This window comes from Crocodylus porosus, unplaced genomic scaffold, assembly GCF_001723895.1.
Source record: "Crocodylus porosus isolate Cpor-Errol unplaced genomic scaffold, CroPor_comp1, whole genome shotgun sequence".
Lineage (NCBI taxonomy): Eukaryota > Metazoa > Chordata > Crocodylia > Crocodylidae > Crocodylus > Crocodylus porosus.
Genome location: NW_017728948.1, coordinates 53,103,150 through 53,121,010, shown reverse-complemented (window position 1 = coordinate 53,121,010; position 17,861 = coordinate 53,103,150). Strand labels below are relative to the sequence as shown.

General features: G+C 42.5%; 1 protein-coding gene across 4 annotated transcripts in view; it reads left to right on the top strand.

The window, feature by feature from the left end:
- Nucleotides 1-17,861, top strand: part of LNX1 (ligand of numb-protein X 1) — a 113,514-nt gene that overhangs the window by 80,095 nt on the left and 15,558 nt on the right. For all 4 annotated transcript variants that reach the window (XM_019552754.1, XM_019552755.1, XM_019552756.1 and 1 more), the window contains 2 exons: nt 4,767-5,135; nt 11,465-11,599. In XM_019552754.1, the coding sequence (XP_019408299.1) occupies nt 4,767-5,135; nt 11,465-11,599 (504 nt within the window). The remainder of the gene's footprint in view (nt 1-4,766; nt 5,136-11,464; nt 11,600-17,861) is intronic.

Below are 17,861 nucleotides of genomic sequence, written 5' to 3'. Positions count from 1 at the left end.
TGATGAAAGGACAAATCTTAACAAAAAGATATGTAGGTAAAATACTACAGCAGACTTAGGGGATGTAGGTGTGGGCCTGTAAAACAGCATAATTTTGGAAAGATGTGAAATTACACTGCAGACTGCTGCTTTGTGAAGTTTTTTTCTACAAAATTGACAATTATTCAGAAAATCACTCACATGCATGGTTAAATGCTGACCTGAATACAGATGCTTTCCTGAATTACTGCTTTAATGAATTAGGTTGGATGAACTACATGGATAAATAAGAACTGACCGTAACCTTTGCTCAGATCTTGAATCAAACCATTTCTGAAGTTTACTGATTGATTAGTGTGGTTATTTTCCCTTATATTTCAGGCTTCCTCTTTCTAGCCTGAGGTGGGATGACTGAAGTGCAATACAGGAGGCTGTGACCCAGCCAGAATCAGGATTTTTAAGGAAGTGTTTCCAATTGAGGGCTAACTCTCAGTTGGTGCAATCTCCAGTTACATGAGCACAGAATTGGCTGAAATTTCTATGGGCCTAATCTGGATGAAGTTACTAATTTCTTCAGTTATCAGATTAGAAATGCTGAGCACTTTGCCAGCTGAGACATTGTCAACACTATTCAGAAAACATCACTAGGTCAACTGAGCAACTAGTGTTGTCTCAGACTCGCAGCAGCTGAGGCAAAACTGACTGCAGAGGAGCAGGAGAATTCCCCTCACACCCTGAGGCTGCCCAGAGCTATTCCTGAGTTTCGCAGGGGCTAAAGCAAGCAACTCTGGGGTTCAGGAGGGGATGAATTCCCATCAGTTCCCTGCAGCTGCCCCAGCTGGAGGACCCTGGGCTAGGGTAGAGACAAGCCCCCAGCAAGGAAGGAGCTTCCCAGTGCCCCCATGCTGGGCTGCAAGGGCAGGCATCTGGCCAGGAGGACTGCTTCTCCCTCCCGCCTGTGGCAGCCACTGAAGCAATCAGCAGCTGGGCAGGGGGTGGATAGCTGAGGGTCAAAAAAGCCTACACCATAGGGGCTTTCCCTGCTCCAAGGGGCATGCCCCTTGGAGCAGGCAGCATAGCCCAGGGCTGTTATGTATCTTGGGATGCTGGGGTACTGTGCGTTAACTTGAACGAGGAAGGGATCTGGGACAGAAGTTCCATAAACCAGTTTAACCTAAATCAGTTAAGTCTGATACTACATCGAACAAGGTTATCTTAAACCAGTTTATATGTAACTTCTGTCCCTGGCCCAAAAGCCTCAGTCTGCAACCCTTTCAGGATCCTGGGTAGCTGTCTGAGGAAGTAAGCTGAGTTGAACTCAATGCTGTAGAGAATACACCACTATCAGTACCCCCATTAGCTAGTCTAAAGCTCACTTAGATGTGGTGATATTGTAACAAGGCACTATCCCAGGGGAAGAGAGGAGTGACTGCAACACCCCGATAGTTGCCCAGCCCCTGCTCAGTTTCCTCTTCTGAGTATTTCTCCCCTCTCATCTGCCACAACTTGATGTTGTGTTCTGTATTTGAGCGAGGCTGCCTATGAGAGTCCCAAAGTAGGTCCCAGCCCCTGGTCTGTGGGCTAGCTAATGTCTGGGCACTCAGATATGTTTTCCAGGACTTGGCACTTCTAGCCTCAGTCCTTTTTCATCTCAGCTGGGTCTCACAGCCTAGGCCCACTGGGTCAGATCCGATTTTTGGTTCCCAGTCTTGTCTTGGCCCACTTCAGGACTGCCCTACTCTGGGCTCGCTGGCCCCTATACTGCACCCCACTCTGGGCCTCCCACTTCCCCGTAACACCTTGAGTCTGCCTTCAGGAGTGCTCAGGGCTGATACGTGCCTCTTGGGGACCAACAGGACCTCCAAAAAACCCCTTTAGTCCCAAACCTAAGCCACTGGCAGTAAACCATAACCAAAAGAAAAGCCCCCTGGGCTACAACCAAAACTCTCCCCTCCTGGGTAATTGAATAACACTCGGCAGAAAAAATAGCATAATAACCCTTTAATCCACAGGAATATCTTCCCTCCCCACCCACCAAAAGGCAGGCAAGCACCCAGAGCAGCCACCTCCCAGGTTAGGCCCTCCTTGGGGCTCTCACAGTTTGGCCAGTAGTTCCCAGGCAGCTCAGCAGTCCTGCAGGCACCCCTTGGCCAGTTCTCAGCAAGGAGCTTGTTTTCTGTGCAGCCTGCAGGGCCTGTATTTATAGGGCACTCTGGCCCCTGCACCTGCTGGTCACCTGCATTCCTGAGCTGTTACCAGGACCCATGTCCTAGCCGATCTCAGGCAGCTTCAGGGCTCCTTGCCACTGGTGCTGGCTCTGGTGGTAAGTGCTTGTTCCAGTCTTTTCCCCTTGTTGCTCCGTGCCTGAGCTTGTCTGACCAGCTGACCCTCAGGACTCTGCCCTCCCTTCTCAGTAATAGGGTAGGGACCCTGTTACAGATATGAGCTGTAAATAATTATTTGAACTTCAGTGCAGACAAACTGCCAATATATAACACCAAGGCTTTCTCAGAGGCATACCTCTTGACAGCCAACTTGCTGCTTCCTTCATAATGCCTGCCTTTTGGCTGCTGGTAGAAAGTATATCCAGCAACACCGTACTCTGCAGATTTGTGTTAAGTTTTCTTTGCCAGTAATCTAACAGGGCCTGATCCTTTGGAATACAGAGCACCACCAGTAAATTGCTGAGCTTTATCAATTTCTATTAATGTCACTGATAAGTGATAACTAAGAAAACTTAGCACCTTGCAGAATTGTGACCTCAGATTATATAATTTTTATCCATTTACCAATTAGTCTAAATCAGTGGTGCTCAACATTTAGGTCCCACAGGCCATATGAATAATGCTGGGCCAGTCCACAGTCCCAGGCTCAGGCCCTGCACTGGCCCCGAGTGCCTAGATTGAGCCACAGGGCCCCTCACCACCTCTGCCCAGCTTTGCATGCTGGTTGCCAGGCTACAGGGCCCCTGAAGCCCAATTGCAGCACTACCTCCACCTGGCCCCATATCCTGGGATCGGACCCAGTGCTGCCCTGTAAGCCTGATCTAGCATGCGATGCTGTGGCCCATGGGGCACCCCACATACCCATGGGGAGAGCCCTGCAAGCCAGATGACCTAGTGCTGGGGGCTGAATCTGTCCTATCAGCTGGGGGTTGAGTAGATGTAGAAGCACATATTAACCAGTTCTGTCATTGCAGTGGTAAAGCATTGGTGGTGCCCTTGTCTCCCTAGCTTTTATCTATAGCACACTGTGGGGTGGGGGTGGGTGTTCCTGCTTTTATGCCTCATGGTTGAGAGTTTGAAGTGATACAGGAAATTTTGGGAATTCTTTGGTAGCAGTTGCTTGTGAATCCAGGGATCTAGATTTGATGGCCATGGAGTGCCTTAACAGTTCTGTATTCTTATGGTCATTAAAGGAATTTCGCAAGATCAAAACGAAACTCACCATTTGTAGTCAATGATGCTTGTTCTATTAATCCACTGTCTTGTTTAAATCCTCCAGTAGGCACCAGTTCTAGGTTAACTAAAAGAAAAAACTTAACCAGTATCATGGAAATTTTAGTTTCTGTTTTTCTTTTGTTTTGGTCCCAGCTCAGAGTAACAGAGTTGTAGAACTGCTGAGCAGACACTGAATTTAGGATATTCGTACACTGCAGTCCAACAGTAGAATTGCAGTTTACATAGACATACCCCAGGTAGCTTGAAACTAACTGGCTTGAGTGCTGAGAACAGAGCCATAGCAGCACTCCAGTGTGTTAGCCACCCAAGTAGTTACAAAGAGTCCTGAGTGAACTCTGTAGTCCATGATGAATATCATTCTGCTGCTGATAGCACTTATTGGTTCCCAAGTCTAGTGAGTTTAAAGCAAGCTTGTTCATGTCTAAATGAGCTGTAGTGGCTCTTTTGGATTTTCAGTGTTGACTTTCTAAGAGTGACAATATTAACCACCTACCAAACAAAGCCAAGCAGAACTCTTCTCTATGCCAAGAATAATTGTTGTTGCAGTCTAGCAGCACTCATCATAATGTAAAACTGCATAGAAATTGCTGTCTAATTTGCTTTTCCCAACAGCAAATTAAAACTAGGCAAATATTTTTCATTTTGTAGTGATAAAGTGAAATATCCTGTCTGTTCTGCAAAGCAAGAATTGCAGGCTTGGTTTATATTTCTATCATTTGTGGCTACTTGAAAGAAAAGAAAAAACAGAACATTTTGGAAAACTTGGAAAGCTTTTTTCTCTGATGCAATAAATCACCCTAAGGTCCAGCTATAGCTAACTATCTGGACTAGAAGTGGACCAAACTATGCAGGCTTGTTTTCCCTGTTCTGATCAGCTTTTTGATTAGGTAGGAAATGAGAGATTCAGATTGTCTACTGTAACCGTAGCAGTTTTGAGATAATGAACAAGGGCACTGCAGACAAGTTACTGGGAGTGAAAGGAAGGATAGCAGGGAAGAAGATTTCAGATTAGAAGTTAGTGGAATAAAGATAAGATATATGAAGAGATATTGGGGCCTGAGGAGGAATAGTAATAAAACTGAAAAATAACAGTCATGTCTGGAGACAGTCAGTGAGAAAAGAAAAAGACAGCAATCATCCATATGCTGCATCCTTTCCTTGAGGGGAATAAAATTATGTAATAGGAACTTGGCCTTTTGTGTGTCACAGCTTGCAATGCTGCATGTCACTTAACATGAACGCATCTGTGCAAATAGATGAGCTATCTACCGTGCCAGTTCAGATTAGGCAGTCTTTTCACCATTGATTTATGATTCTCTCTTCTAGGTAAATGGCATGGACATCAAAAATGTGCCTCACAACTATGCCCTGTCAATTCTAAAGCAGCCCTGTCAAGTGCTCCGACTCACAGTACTCAGAGAGCAGAGGTACCGATGCCGAAACAATGGACTTTCTTTTGAAGCTCACAACCGGGATGACAGTTTTCATGTGGTTCTAAGCAAAAGCAGCCCAGATGAGCAGCTGGGAATAAAACTGGTCCGCAAGGCAGATGAACCTGGGGTATTTATTTTCAACTTGCTGGAAGGAGGTGTGGCTGCCCGTGATGGACAGCTTCAAGAGAACGACCGGGTTTTAGCTATTAATGGGCATGATCATCGGTATGGCAGCCCAGAAAGTGCAGCCCAGCTGATACAGGTTTGTCATGATGACTTAACCCCAGCTTCATTTAATTAGAGTGAAAAATCATTTTCTCTACCCAGTGCCATGCCCCTGCCAGACCCCTAGCCACACATACTGTGGGGGGTTGAAGGAGCATCCCACAGGCAGTGTTTGCAGACAGGTGACACCTATGTGATCCCACTGACTTCATGAAATGAAAATGAGCCTAAATTTTGCTACTGCCAGCCAAATACTCCATAAAAAGGCTGCCTTAATGGATATCTGCTATATGTTCAAGGTCATTCAAAAAGCTTAAACATTAACTTTAATCTCTGCATATTTTGTTTGTATGTAATAAGGTTTTTAACTTCTTGGATGCTAGTTTTGCTGACATTTGTCACAATTACAATTCTTGGGATAGGCAACCTGGTATGAAGTGACTGCAGCCTTAGAATATGCACCTTTTGTCAAAGATGATTAAGAACACCTGCTCTGTGCCCAACAGAGAAAAATATTGAGGACATTTATTGACCTTCAGTCTCAATGGCTGCATCCCACTTACAGTCACTTAGAGATAGGCCTAAATCCAGAGACAGCCAGGCACATTTGGAAAGATTGAAACTGCACCTGAATTCTTATAATTTCATCCAGTTTTACTGATTTAGCTTTATACAAAATATTAAAATAGCATCTCTCCAAGTCACCCTTAGCAAAAGTTATTGAAACAAACTTACGTACATTGCCTGACTTCCCTCCAAACTTGTCCCTCCCGAGACCTTTTTGTCTTTTTTCAGATCTAATCCCTGCAAATTCCTTTTTAAAAATCCACAAAGCAGCCAGCAAGACAATGAAGAACCACTCAGTCAACTGCTAAACCTTTTATTTCTGGCATTCCTCATGCTTAATCTGTTTGTTTGGTTTAGAAGGGGGGTACACAATGTTTATGTAGCAAAGATTTTTACATGCATAAATGCAAACACAGTTCTCTCCTCAGGCATACCTATTTAACCAGGGTACATGGGCTTGGCATTTGGCTCAGTGTACCGTTTTAACAGGCATACTTTTTAGCATAGTTCATGGACTCCAGGGATCAATGTTCATTGAAAGTCTGTAGTGGAGATGGGTGTGTGCCTAGAGATAGATGTTCCATACTAGCTCTAATCCAAGTAGAGTACATGCTGGCTGAGGAGTGTGTTTCGGTGCCATCTTAAGTAGAATCAGTTGTTGAAGTTCTGGGTTTTCTTATGTAAACTGGGAACGGAAAGGGGGAATGGTCTCTGAAGAGAACAAAGTCTCAAATGAAACCTTACATGAAAATCAGTATTCCTGGAACATGTCCTTATGCTTACAAAGCAAAGCAATAATGCTTTATAAGCAGAAAACAGCCCTGGGATGAGATGGAAAAAATGAATAACGAGACCATTCACACAAATGTTTAAAAACACAACTAAAGATCTTACTAAATCCAGAGAGTGTCTGTTATTTATACACATGTCTGAAACACACACCAGCCTCCAGGAATTTAAACAACAGGCCCATCAAAGAGTCAGTCATGTTTCCATGCAGGCCAGGCTTCTAGTGCACTGGTGTGAGTTTGATTCATGAAGGACTGAATTCCCAGACTCTCTCCTTTTTGTCATGTTGCTTCATAAATTATGATTTGTCTTACTTTTGCCTTACTTTTTTTCATGTTATTTCAGGGGCAAGCCATCGTATCATGACCACAAACATGTAATGTTGGATTATTTTTTTTACACAACATATTGCAGTCACTAATTTCTTCAATTTCCAAAACCCAAATGTGAGACATTCAGGTTCAGCAAAAGCCTAAAAATCCATACTGCATGAAGCTTAAAATATAATATAAAAATACATAACCTTAATTAACATTTGCAAAGTGCCATATGTCTCTAGTGGTGTTAGCAGATAAGCTTGTATCATTTTGTTCTATAGCTTCAGTGTCCTGACTCATTGCACTTAATATAGCTGAGAGAACATCAGGTTTATGTAGAGCATCTTTACATATCGCTTCTAAATAACAAATAAGTGAAAGAGGTCTGATTCATTAGCCCTAGCAGTTTAGATATTAGCATATATGAAGTAGTTGTTAATCAGTGGGTTAGGTGTCTGGCTCTCATAAGCTCATTCACAAAAGCCAAAATGAAGAAAATATAAAGGTGATAATTAGGGTTGTACATCAGATACAATTTTTTAATTTTGTATCCTTCACATTTGTCTCACCACCAATTATCAAGGCCTTATGTCAAAATGAATGAAGTTGGTTTAAACCAGGAGTAGGCAAAATATGGCCTGCAGGCTGGATCTGGTCCACGGAGGGACTTTTTCCAGTGGTAGTTCCCCCAGCCCTGCCTGGCCCAAGCACCATCTGGCCTATGGCATGTCCCATCACCCCTAGGCACATGGCAGGGCAGAGGTGCTCTGTAGCCAGACTGCCTTTCTAGGAAGCCCAGGTAGTGGCAGCAGCTCCTTCTGACTGCCACCACTGCTGGCCCCAACCCCATGATACTGGTGGGGACCTGCGCGCACAGCACCAACCCCACCCCACACCCACTCTGGACTTGGTCCAGTGGAGTGGCCCATCTCTGGACCAGCCGCAACCCATGTGTGCAGCCCTGGCCTGGCCCACCCTGCACCTGCTCCAGATTCAGGGGCCCAGGCTAAGCAGTGGTGATGATGGCCAGGCAGAAGCTACTGCTTGGTGTGGAGGCAGAATGACTCCTCTCCTTATCCACTGCCGGTCCCTTCTTGTTGCAGCCACTTGGAGCCTTCACCCAAGCTGCCCTGTGGCTCCTCTCCACTGCCACCACTGCCCTTCTGGGCAGGCCAGAGGTGGTGGTGACAGCAGCAGGGAGGGGCTCCAGGCAGCTGCAGCAAGAAGGGCCCAGCAGCGGCGCAGGGAAGAGGCTGCTTTCCCCCTGTGCTAAGCAGCAGCTTCTGCCTGGCTGCTGCCGCTGCTTGGCGTGGGTGGGCAGTTTGGAGCAGGCACAGGGGAGGCTGGGTTCGGGGCTGTGCATGTGGGTCCTGGCTGGTCCACTCTGGCCAGGGTGAGTCTGGCATGGGGTGGGCCGGGGTCAGAGATGTGGCTGTGCACGGTTGGCGATGAGGAGCCGTAGGGCACATGGGCTCTGGGCTGTTGTGGGGGATAGGAGGTGCTGACCAGCCAGTGGCAGCTCCCCAGAACTATCTACGTGGCCTCCCCTGGTTTAAACTTACAGCTTTTTACGTCTACTTCAGCCAAAAATTGTGGACATATATAATAGGTAAATCGGAATATTTTATACTGGTATAATTTAATCCCTGTATAATTGTTACATCTCTGGAGAAACCTACTCTTCCTGTTGCTGAAAGAAAGGGGACATTTCTCAATCCCCTGCATTACTCAGAACTGCCCGCTGTATCTTTGTCTTCTTGCCCATTTACATTGTAAACTGTTTGGGGCAAGGTCTTTCTCTGATGCTATATTGTGCAGGGTTCCAGTGCAGCCTCAACTGTGGTGATTAGGCTATATCATAATACAAATGATAACTCTGCCTGTTGCAGCACAGTGTATTTACAGCAGCTCTGAGGCCAACTTGGCTTTGTAGGGGCTGGCACGATAGCCTGTATAAAACACTACTAGGACCAGGAGAGTGCAAAGATGACTTGTAAGTCACCATTGGTCCACGGTCCCTGATTTGTGCTTTGTGCACTTTGACCAATGCCTATGTTCTCGACTAGCAGGAGAATGAGATCTGATGAAACAATTATTAATAGACCAAGCAAAAAATGTTAATAGTTTTTATATGGAAAAATGCTAAATCAAAAGCTGATTTTTGTCTCTTTTATAACTTCATAAAATCCCATGACTTTATGATAAGTGACATAGTTAGTGACCTGAAGAAAAAAGCAAGCATAAGAATATCTTAAGGCAATATCTTTTAGCGGGCCAACTGTATAGTTGGAATAAAGTTAGACAAGCTCTTGAATGCAAGGCATTCTACAGGTCTGACCTGGCTAATGTAACATTTATAGTAGATATCCTTATTGAGATTTTCCTAGTCATTCTAAAAGGAATTAATCAAACTGACAACCTTCTTGTGAATAATCAATTTTGAGACAAGCTGAGTGAGTGAATATTCTATCCATTGTAATAGTTTTGCAGTGCAGTTCTGATTTCATGAGGTCTGTTGTTAAGCAGTTTAGCCTTATGTTCATAGTTGTTTTTTTTAAACATCTTCACAGAATAGGGATTGGCATGTTTTTAACTGAGATTCCAGATTCCACTCTCAGGTGCCACATGGATTCAGATGCCAAATAATAGTGTACCATAGTGATGAGTTGGGCATAAATACTTGGAACAGATAATTTAGCTTTTATAATATGAATATATATGTATGTGAGTATATGTATGTAAGATGTCTCCATTAAGAGAGTGTGACTGACTTCTATGCTATTGGTAAAATCTAATATAAAGGAAAACCCAAAGGCGTTCTAAGGATTGGAGGGAAGTGCAAGTTTTCTGTTGATCTCAACTTCAAAGATGTGGAAATTTGCTTGTTTCCAGCAGTCTTATAGGATTTATCTAAACAGTGTTGAACACATAGGAAATTCTCTTGACTGTAGCAAAGGAAGTTAAACAGTAAAAATACAAAACCCAGGTGCCTCTTCAGCTCCCACTGAAGTCACGGAGAAATTGGACTTTGAGAGCAGAATTGAGCCTGGACTTGGTTTCTGTGTTCTTTTATATTTTAAATCCTTTTCCAGTTTCAACTCTCCTTAGAGACCATTCCAACAGAGCAGCCTGCTTAGAGTTCCAAAGGTCTGTGCTGTTTTATCCTCATTAAACTCTTACAAGGAAGCTCAACCTTACAGCTCTCTTCTGAGCCTAAATGCATAAGATTCCTCTGGCGGCCCCTGAGTTTCCTAAATCTGCAACAGATCTAGCTTTTTCAGCCTGAAGAGCAAGAGGTTAGAGATTTTAGGGTTACATTTGGACTTTCCCACACAGCAGGACACCTCTAAAATTGAAGCTACTACTCCATTTTTCTTTACTGTATTAGTTTATTTTTTGGCAGGCAAGCACCAGGCATCATTTTACTCAGGTGGATTCTGTTTTTGGTTACACCAGTACAACATGGTCGACTTCAGTGGAATTGCCTGAGTCCAGCTGTGAGCAAAATGTTGCTGTCTACTCCAGATGGAGAACTGGTCCTCACATGCTGGTCCAACACCATTACATAATAATAAAATATAGTACTAAAATGGCATTTTTATCTTCAGAGCAGTGCACAAGTCAAAATGTGTAGATCTTCATGACACCTGTGTGAGCTACAGTGAGCGCATCTCCATGTGACCCCCATGGTGCAGCTATTACTGCGCTGTCATTTAGTACTTGCTTTAGGAAGTACTAAATGATGGCTCAGTAACAGCTGTTACTGCACAGTCCCAGCAGTGGACTGTTGTTTTTAGCAGCTACATTGCTGTAGCGATGCACTATAGCGAGGTAGCTTGTCACTACAGTGATGTAGCAGCGGTATCATGGTTTGTGTCCGCTGATGCTACGTTGCTGTAGTTCATCACTGTGGCAATGTAGAGTTGCATGTAGATGCGCCCAGTGCCCTTTTATAATTCCCATTTTGCAGAAAGGTCAAGAAATGTCATGACTTCCTGGACCGTAGCAGCTATTAGTACTCCCAGGATTACAGTTTGTGCCAGGTTCCCAGGCCTGTGCTTACCTCATTTGCCAGTGCTTCTTTGTTCCCTTTATTCTGCATCCATTTGTATTTTACTGTTCAAAATTATAAGCTCCCTTCACTAAGGTAGGTGTGTTTGTTGAGAACGGCTGACCTCAGATTCAGCCACTAGTCATTTTTGCCAAGGGCGGTGCTTTGAGAATAGTGGTATCTCTTCCATAGTTTCCATCAAATGATAGTAGATCTAGTATTATATATTTCTCACATTTCTATCACATTAGTTAGCTGTTTTAAATATTCACAGGCCACTTGGAAGTCTATTCAAGTCTACAGCAAAAATCAAACAGAACTCAAGTGTGATGCCCTCAGTACTTCAATTCTGAATAAATGCTAATAGGTTTGTGGAGAGATAATGATTGAGTTTTAGTTCTGCATTATACTGAGCTGAAAATTATTGTTTCCTCTTGTGATGACTAAGCAGTAAGTGTGGAGGAACAGAAAAGAATTGTTGTTCAATTGAGAAAAATCTAATATCCAATAATTGTCTTAAAAAAGGAAATCAAACCAAGAGCAAGCTTCAATGAGACCTGTGCTTTGTGAACTTGTAGTGCTGAAAAGGTTGGCTTTGTAGTTGCATAACAGCAGGATTTCCATCTGTCTCTCATCATGCAGGCCAGTGAAAAGCGAGTTCACTTTATTGTGTCACGGCAGACCAGACAGCAGACCCCTGACATCTTGCAGGAGGCTGGGTGGAATTACAGCAGCAACCCTCAGTCCTGCCCCACTGAAAAAAACAATCCTAACAAGGTGAGGCCTGGATCTATCTTATAGTTACTGCTTCTTCTGTGGGAAAGAGGGATGAGAAGGTTGGCTAATGTTTTAATGTCTCTAGGTGTTGTCTCTGGACTGTATCATCGAAAGAAGCACATCTTGTTGTGCTATGTACATATAAAAACTGTGGTCATCTTTATTTATACATTGGGAAGTGCTTCTGTCTTGACTCAGTTTGTGGGGGTGGGGGAGACTTGGTGAAAGAGGAAACTGAAGGATAATAATGGGGCAAAGCTTTACACATATATACTGAACTGTATACAAACTATTCTGAGCTTGCCAAATGTAATGTGTTGTAATAAAAATAAGAGACTTGTATGAATTTACAGCATCTGAAGGCAAGAAGCTTCCCCACATGGACTTAACATACTTGTACCATCTGGTTAAAGATCATTTTGATTACTGCCCCATCATTCATTTATTAGAATAACCATTATCTACTCAAGAGAGTAGATGTGAGGCTACATATTTAACTGTATCTCCAGTATCTTGACCATCTTCAAAGCTGACTCACAAGCTTTGAAGACAGTTGCTATGATTTTCCTCAGCCTTGCATCTTGTTACATTCACAAGAAGTGGGTATATAATGCTAGCATTCTGCTCCTGTAGTATTTTACGCATGCATTATATGGGGAAAATTGAGAGCAGAAAGCAGCAGGAATTGGTTCCAGTGGGCGTGTGCTGCATATACATCCACACAGAATTTGGTCCAGACTACTTCCATCCTGGCATGTGGACCTGGGCAGGAGTGGCACATGGGGTGGCATGGGGCCTGATCTGGCCTGCAGACTGCCTCCACATCATTCATCTGGCCCACAGGGACAAAACCTTGAGCACCATTGACTGAAACCATGTTAAGCCCTTGTATGGATGTTCTCATTCTGAGTACAAGTGGCTTTAATTCATTTTAGTTTAATTTGCTGTCCAAGCAAGTTACAAAAAACTGAATTAAAACCAACTAATTATAAATAAATGGAAGGTTCAACTTGTGCCCTTTTAACATTTACATTGTTCTAAATTCAGATTAATTTTCCTTTGTTGTTCCTCCATAGAGAAACCTTAAAAGTGTAGTATATGGAAAGCAGAGCTACAGCTTATCCACCACCCTTAACGGAAGTCAGGAGAAATAGGCAGAGGGAGATGTACAAAGAGTGCCTGCTGAGTGACAGCAAATATGATGGAATTACCTAGAAGGTGATCTGTGCTAGAGCATAATCCAAAGCTCATAGAGACAGCCGTCAGTGTACAGAGACAGCTGGCCAGGCAGCCAGCAGTGTCTTTATAGTCCAATTCTGCAGTCACCTAGGAGAAAAGAGTGGGCACATATTTTATGTTGTTTTAAGTATCAGAAATTATACTTCATGCCTGTAGCCCATCCTCTAGTATAAAGTTCACAAGCATAATTCTTCTATCATGCTATAGTGAGATTATAACCATATGTGCTGTCTAGAACAGCAGAGATGACACAAGTCAGCTACCAGCCTGCCATAAGAAAATGCCTAACTGATATTGCATCTGCAAGTCATTATTTGCTAATGAAATAATGATTTCAAGTCCCTCAGGGAGATCTCTGAGTGTGACAGCAATTAACTTATATCACTACTGTATGATTCCTGAGCACCTGCTATGCCCAGTGTGCCTCTCTCACTATTCTGCCCTTTGGAGATTTCCATACCATACCAAACTTCAGGCTCCTGTCTTCCTGTCCTGTACAGGAAGCAGCAGGAAGGCAATTCTGAATTCATATGAAGTTGTTTTGGAAGCTGTGGTGGCTTGTGGAATTTAGGGAACTATGTTTTTACTGCAGCTCTCCCCATGGGGCTAATGCCCCTTACTTTGTTGGTTTGACATGATTTTTGGGCTGCTGTGAAGATTTTGCAGTGGCTATGTAATTAAAATCCAAGAGAATAGGCTGTGTAGCCCCACCTGCTCCACATAACTTCTATTGGTTTCCACCTTGCACAGCGAAAGTGGATCTCAGATTCTTTATTTTTTAATTCTCATCTAATGCAATTTCACTTAAGGAGCTGCTGTAGCAGCTTCTGTGGTGTTTCTGAGCTACTGACAATGAATAATTATTTGGGTATTTCTTGTTTGAAAAATAGGTTATCTAGCTACACAGTGCAATACTTCTATATGCTGAGTGCTGAATAGTTAGAGTTGAGACTCAGTTCTGGTCTTGAGAATCATAGGAAGGCTGAGGGAGAGGGGCTGTAATGGAGAATGTTTCTGGGATTGCTGCAGTTCTCCAAGCACGCGGCTCACTCTGGCTCACATACCCCTGGCACTGTTTAGTTCTCAATTTTCTGAGAAGTAGATCAACCACCGTGATTCTGTCTGGCTTCTGGGAGTGCAGGCGCTCCTGTTTCCCTCAGCTGAATCCAGGTGCTCTCACGCCAGGTAACTAGAATCTAGCTGTTGCTAAGAAGGACCCCTTGCAGGAATTCAATAGACCAAACCATTCAAAAATAGCCAATGAAACGCATGGGTTTGATTATTTGCAGTAACCGTAATTCTTCACTGTAGTACCTTCACTCTTGTGGTGTTTGCTCTTCAGTCAGATATGAGAGCATCAGTCTGGACTGTTTTGTCTTTAGCCTAAATTCTGTTCTACACACTCTTTTAATTCACTGTCTTTAAAATTCAGCTTGCGTGGCCATTAGAAAAGGGGTTGTTTTTTTTAACCAGACCCTAATTCAGGGCTTGCAGATATGTGCAGTCTCCAAAATAGTGTGTACTCCTGTTTAGATCTACTCCACATTTTAGTTGTGGCTTGAAACCAAAGGCATTATTTAGGAGCGTGGTTTGATGAAACTCTTTACTTGCTCCCAGTGAGCTTGCTACATTAAATGTAGCTATAATAGATAAAATGTTAATTAACTTTAAGTATCAGTGATTTGAAGTCCAAGGTTTTCTTTCTCTTTATTTCTTTCCTTCATTCCTTCCAAGGAGTGAACTTTAGTGTCATAGCTCCTGTCTGTGTGTCTGTTCTCCCCTGCGTATCTGAAGAGTATAGTTGCTGAATTTTACCTTCAAGTTTCCATGTTATTCAGTTTCAAGAATAAACTCCAGCCTTTAGTATTCTCCTTTATTGAATCATGGCTCAGGAACTTTTTTTGGCCAAGTCCTTGCCCTCACAACATCCTGCTTCCATCTGCAAAGAGACTTTCTTTCAGGCTAATGCCAATAAAAAAAGCAGGTCAGCCAGCTGAACAGTGATGAAGTAGAAAGGCAATCTGTGATTACCATGCCCTCTTCAGTGGGGTGGGAGTGAATTTTGCATATAGTGAGCTATATGATTGCTCATGTCTGGAATTGTTTTTAAGTTGTTCTCCCATGTACAAAGATAAAGGGAATGTATAGTCAGAGTCATTGCCATTGCGTGGACCCACAATAAAGAAGATGTCAGAAACACTCTTTAGTATGGCAAAGAGAACTATTAAAAAGTGTTTATAATACATAAATAGGCCAGATCCCACTCCTTTCAAGTCAGTGGGAGTTTTGCCATTGACTTCAGTGGGGGTACAGTACTGGCCTCTGATATATGACTTGTCTCTATATGATAACTGCTTTCTGACTCCTGTTGTTTATTACACATCGTCCAGTCCATAAAACCTGCACCCATTGCCCTTGCTGCTCAGGGACATAATAGTCTGTATCTGTATTAGTTGGTTAGCCTTCAGGTAGTATATATTTTCCAAGTAGATTCAGCTGTGTCCATTGCCTGAGAGACACGCGTCAGGACTTTGAGGTTGTGATATCTGCTATAAATATTTATTTCACAGTAAACTTTAAAAAAAAAAACAACACAAGCTGTTAGGTTTTCCCTGCCATGGCCTCCCAGGTCATTTCCAAATGATGAAAAAGAGCAGTTGTTTAGAGGAGAATGTATTAAAATGTATTGACTGATAAACATGGCCTTTTAACTGGTTTACTCATTATCAGTAATACCTCCATGAAAGCACTACATGTGTTTATTAAAAAGGCTTTCATTTCCTTTTATTGCTATCTTCCCCTCAGCTGAGCCTCCAAAATTCTCTTCTACAACCATGTTAAAAATAAGATGGTGCAGGGAATCTTCAAAGGAAGCTGAATATTGCTGAATACTGTATATGTGTACAAAAGACATTTTTTCATCATTCTTCATTTATCCGTAGCATATGACAATTTGTTCCTGGGCATCACTTTTGAAAGCCAATAATGTCTATGCTGTTTTTCAGAAATAAAGCATAAACAATGTATTTTATCAGTAAGATTCTTGATGTCTGAGCCAGAAAGAGCACAGCATAAATAACTAGGATGCTCTGAATTGCAGGATATAATTCATATTTTGTTCCAAAATATGATGTCACTACAGCTTTTTTATTTTGCTACAAAACAACTGTCCTTCTGTACCAAACTAGTACTTAGTTTCCTTTATAATGGGCCATTTTCAGTGAAAAATCAATGCATCATCAAGGTAGAAGAACAACTTTACGTAAAAAGTTGAAGCAGGATTGGAGTCATTAGAGCTTTGTATGTTTAACATGAAAAAAACATGTCAATGTTTTGCAGGAATTAAATCCCCTTCCTAAAGCCGTAATACCAAGTTTTCTGACACTGTGTTCCATTCCAGTCAGAGGTACTAGGGTACGGCGTGTCCAAAACTACTACTATCTTTGCAACTACTGTCCCTATGAATGAAGAAGGGAGCGTTTTTAGTGGAATTTAATTATTTTATTTTTCTTGGAATGAAACGTCATCAATTTGCAGTTCTCTCTACTTATTTTATGCATGAAATATGAATTGGGAGTTGTGTTGTGTTGTTTTGTTTTGTTGGTTTGATTGCATAACTGGAGAACTCTTGAGATGAATTTATGTAATTATAGTCTTGTCATTCCAAGCGTGCCTTTCATAAGAAAAGTTCTGTTAATAATACACATATTTGAGCCCATTTCCCATTTATCTGCAAGCTTCCCATTGGAGTTGTTCCCTCTTTATCCCTCCTTCCACACAAATCTCTTGGTGCTGTCTTTCCTCACAGTTCATTTAACTATTGCAAAACAAGCATAGATTTGACTGCTCTGTTTCTGTGCTATTGGCCAGGGAGTTGAAGTGGAATGTCTTGCCTGAATTTTACGTAGCTGGAATGAGACTTGCATAACCATGGATGAGATTTATAGGTTATTTTGTGTATTAGGGGTGTGAGGTCATGTGTGTGAATGGTGAAATCTCTTTTTAGTATGGCTTAATGCATTTAAAATGCTGTGCTGCTCCTGCTTTAGAGGGTGGGAGAAAATCCCAGGCATATGAAATATTTAGGGAACTTAAAGTTGTTCCGTAGTGTTTCACTCCAGATCTTTTTTGCTCAATCCTTGTTTCTTTTGTAAGCATGAAGTATTCCATAGGGATTGGGAGCACTGACATATTCAGGTTACAGAAGGAGGAAAAAGTTCTGTTTGGACACTGGGAAGATGCTCTGTGGCTAGTGTTACATTCTAGAGCCTGCTACCTTTTGTTCCTCCAACAAGGAGGGACAGAAATTACATATAAGAAATTGTCATTAAGTGATCAGAAACTGGTTCAAATCTGACACAACAGAAGTTCAGTGCACATAAAGCGCTTTCAAAATGGCCAAAACTGGTTTAAGATAAACCTGGATGGATGTAGTATCAGACAACTGATTTAGGTTTATAGTTTATTGAACTTCTGTCCTACAGTCCTCCAGCATCCTGGGTTGCTTTTCACCTCCCCTGCAAACTCTCCCTTTCAGGGTAGGCAGGCTAAGCTTGGCCAAAGCTAGCTGCTCCTGCTGAGCAGGGAGGCGTGCTCTAGTGCTCCCTGGCTTCTAGCCTGGGCCACTGCAGGCGTGTGGCAGCATTTCCAGAATGAAAATTGAATGTTTGTTCACTTGCTTATCGGTTCAATCTACATAGCTTAGAATAATTTTTGAAGATTGAACTGATTCAGCCTTGGGCTTTTTAACTGTCTGTACTTAGCCAAGAAGCATAAACAAACGAGGCAACATATGGATGACTTGTCTAGTAACATGTGGATAACTTTTCTTATTGGAAGAAAAAGATGAATGACTTCATAAATTTCATATGGCCATCTCAAAGATTTGATCCTTTAAAATCAGCAATGAATGAATTACTCCAGAAGCCATTGGCACTTCATTCAGTAAAAGTCCTTATTATTCTGAATTAAATTCACATTCTCTCCTCCAATTTCTACCAGAACATTCTATGGAAGCATATAT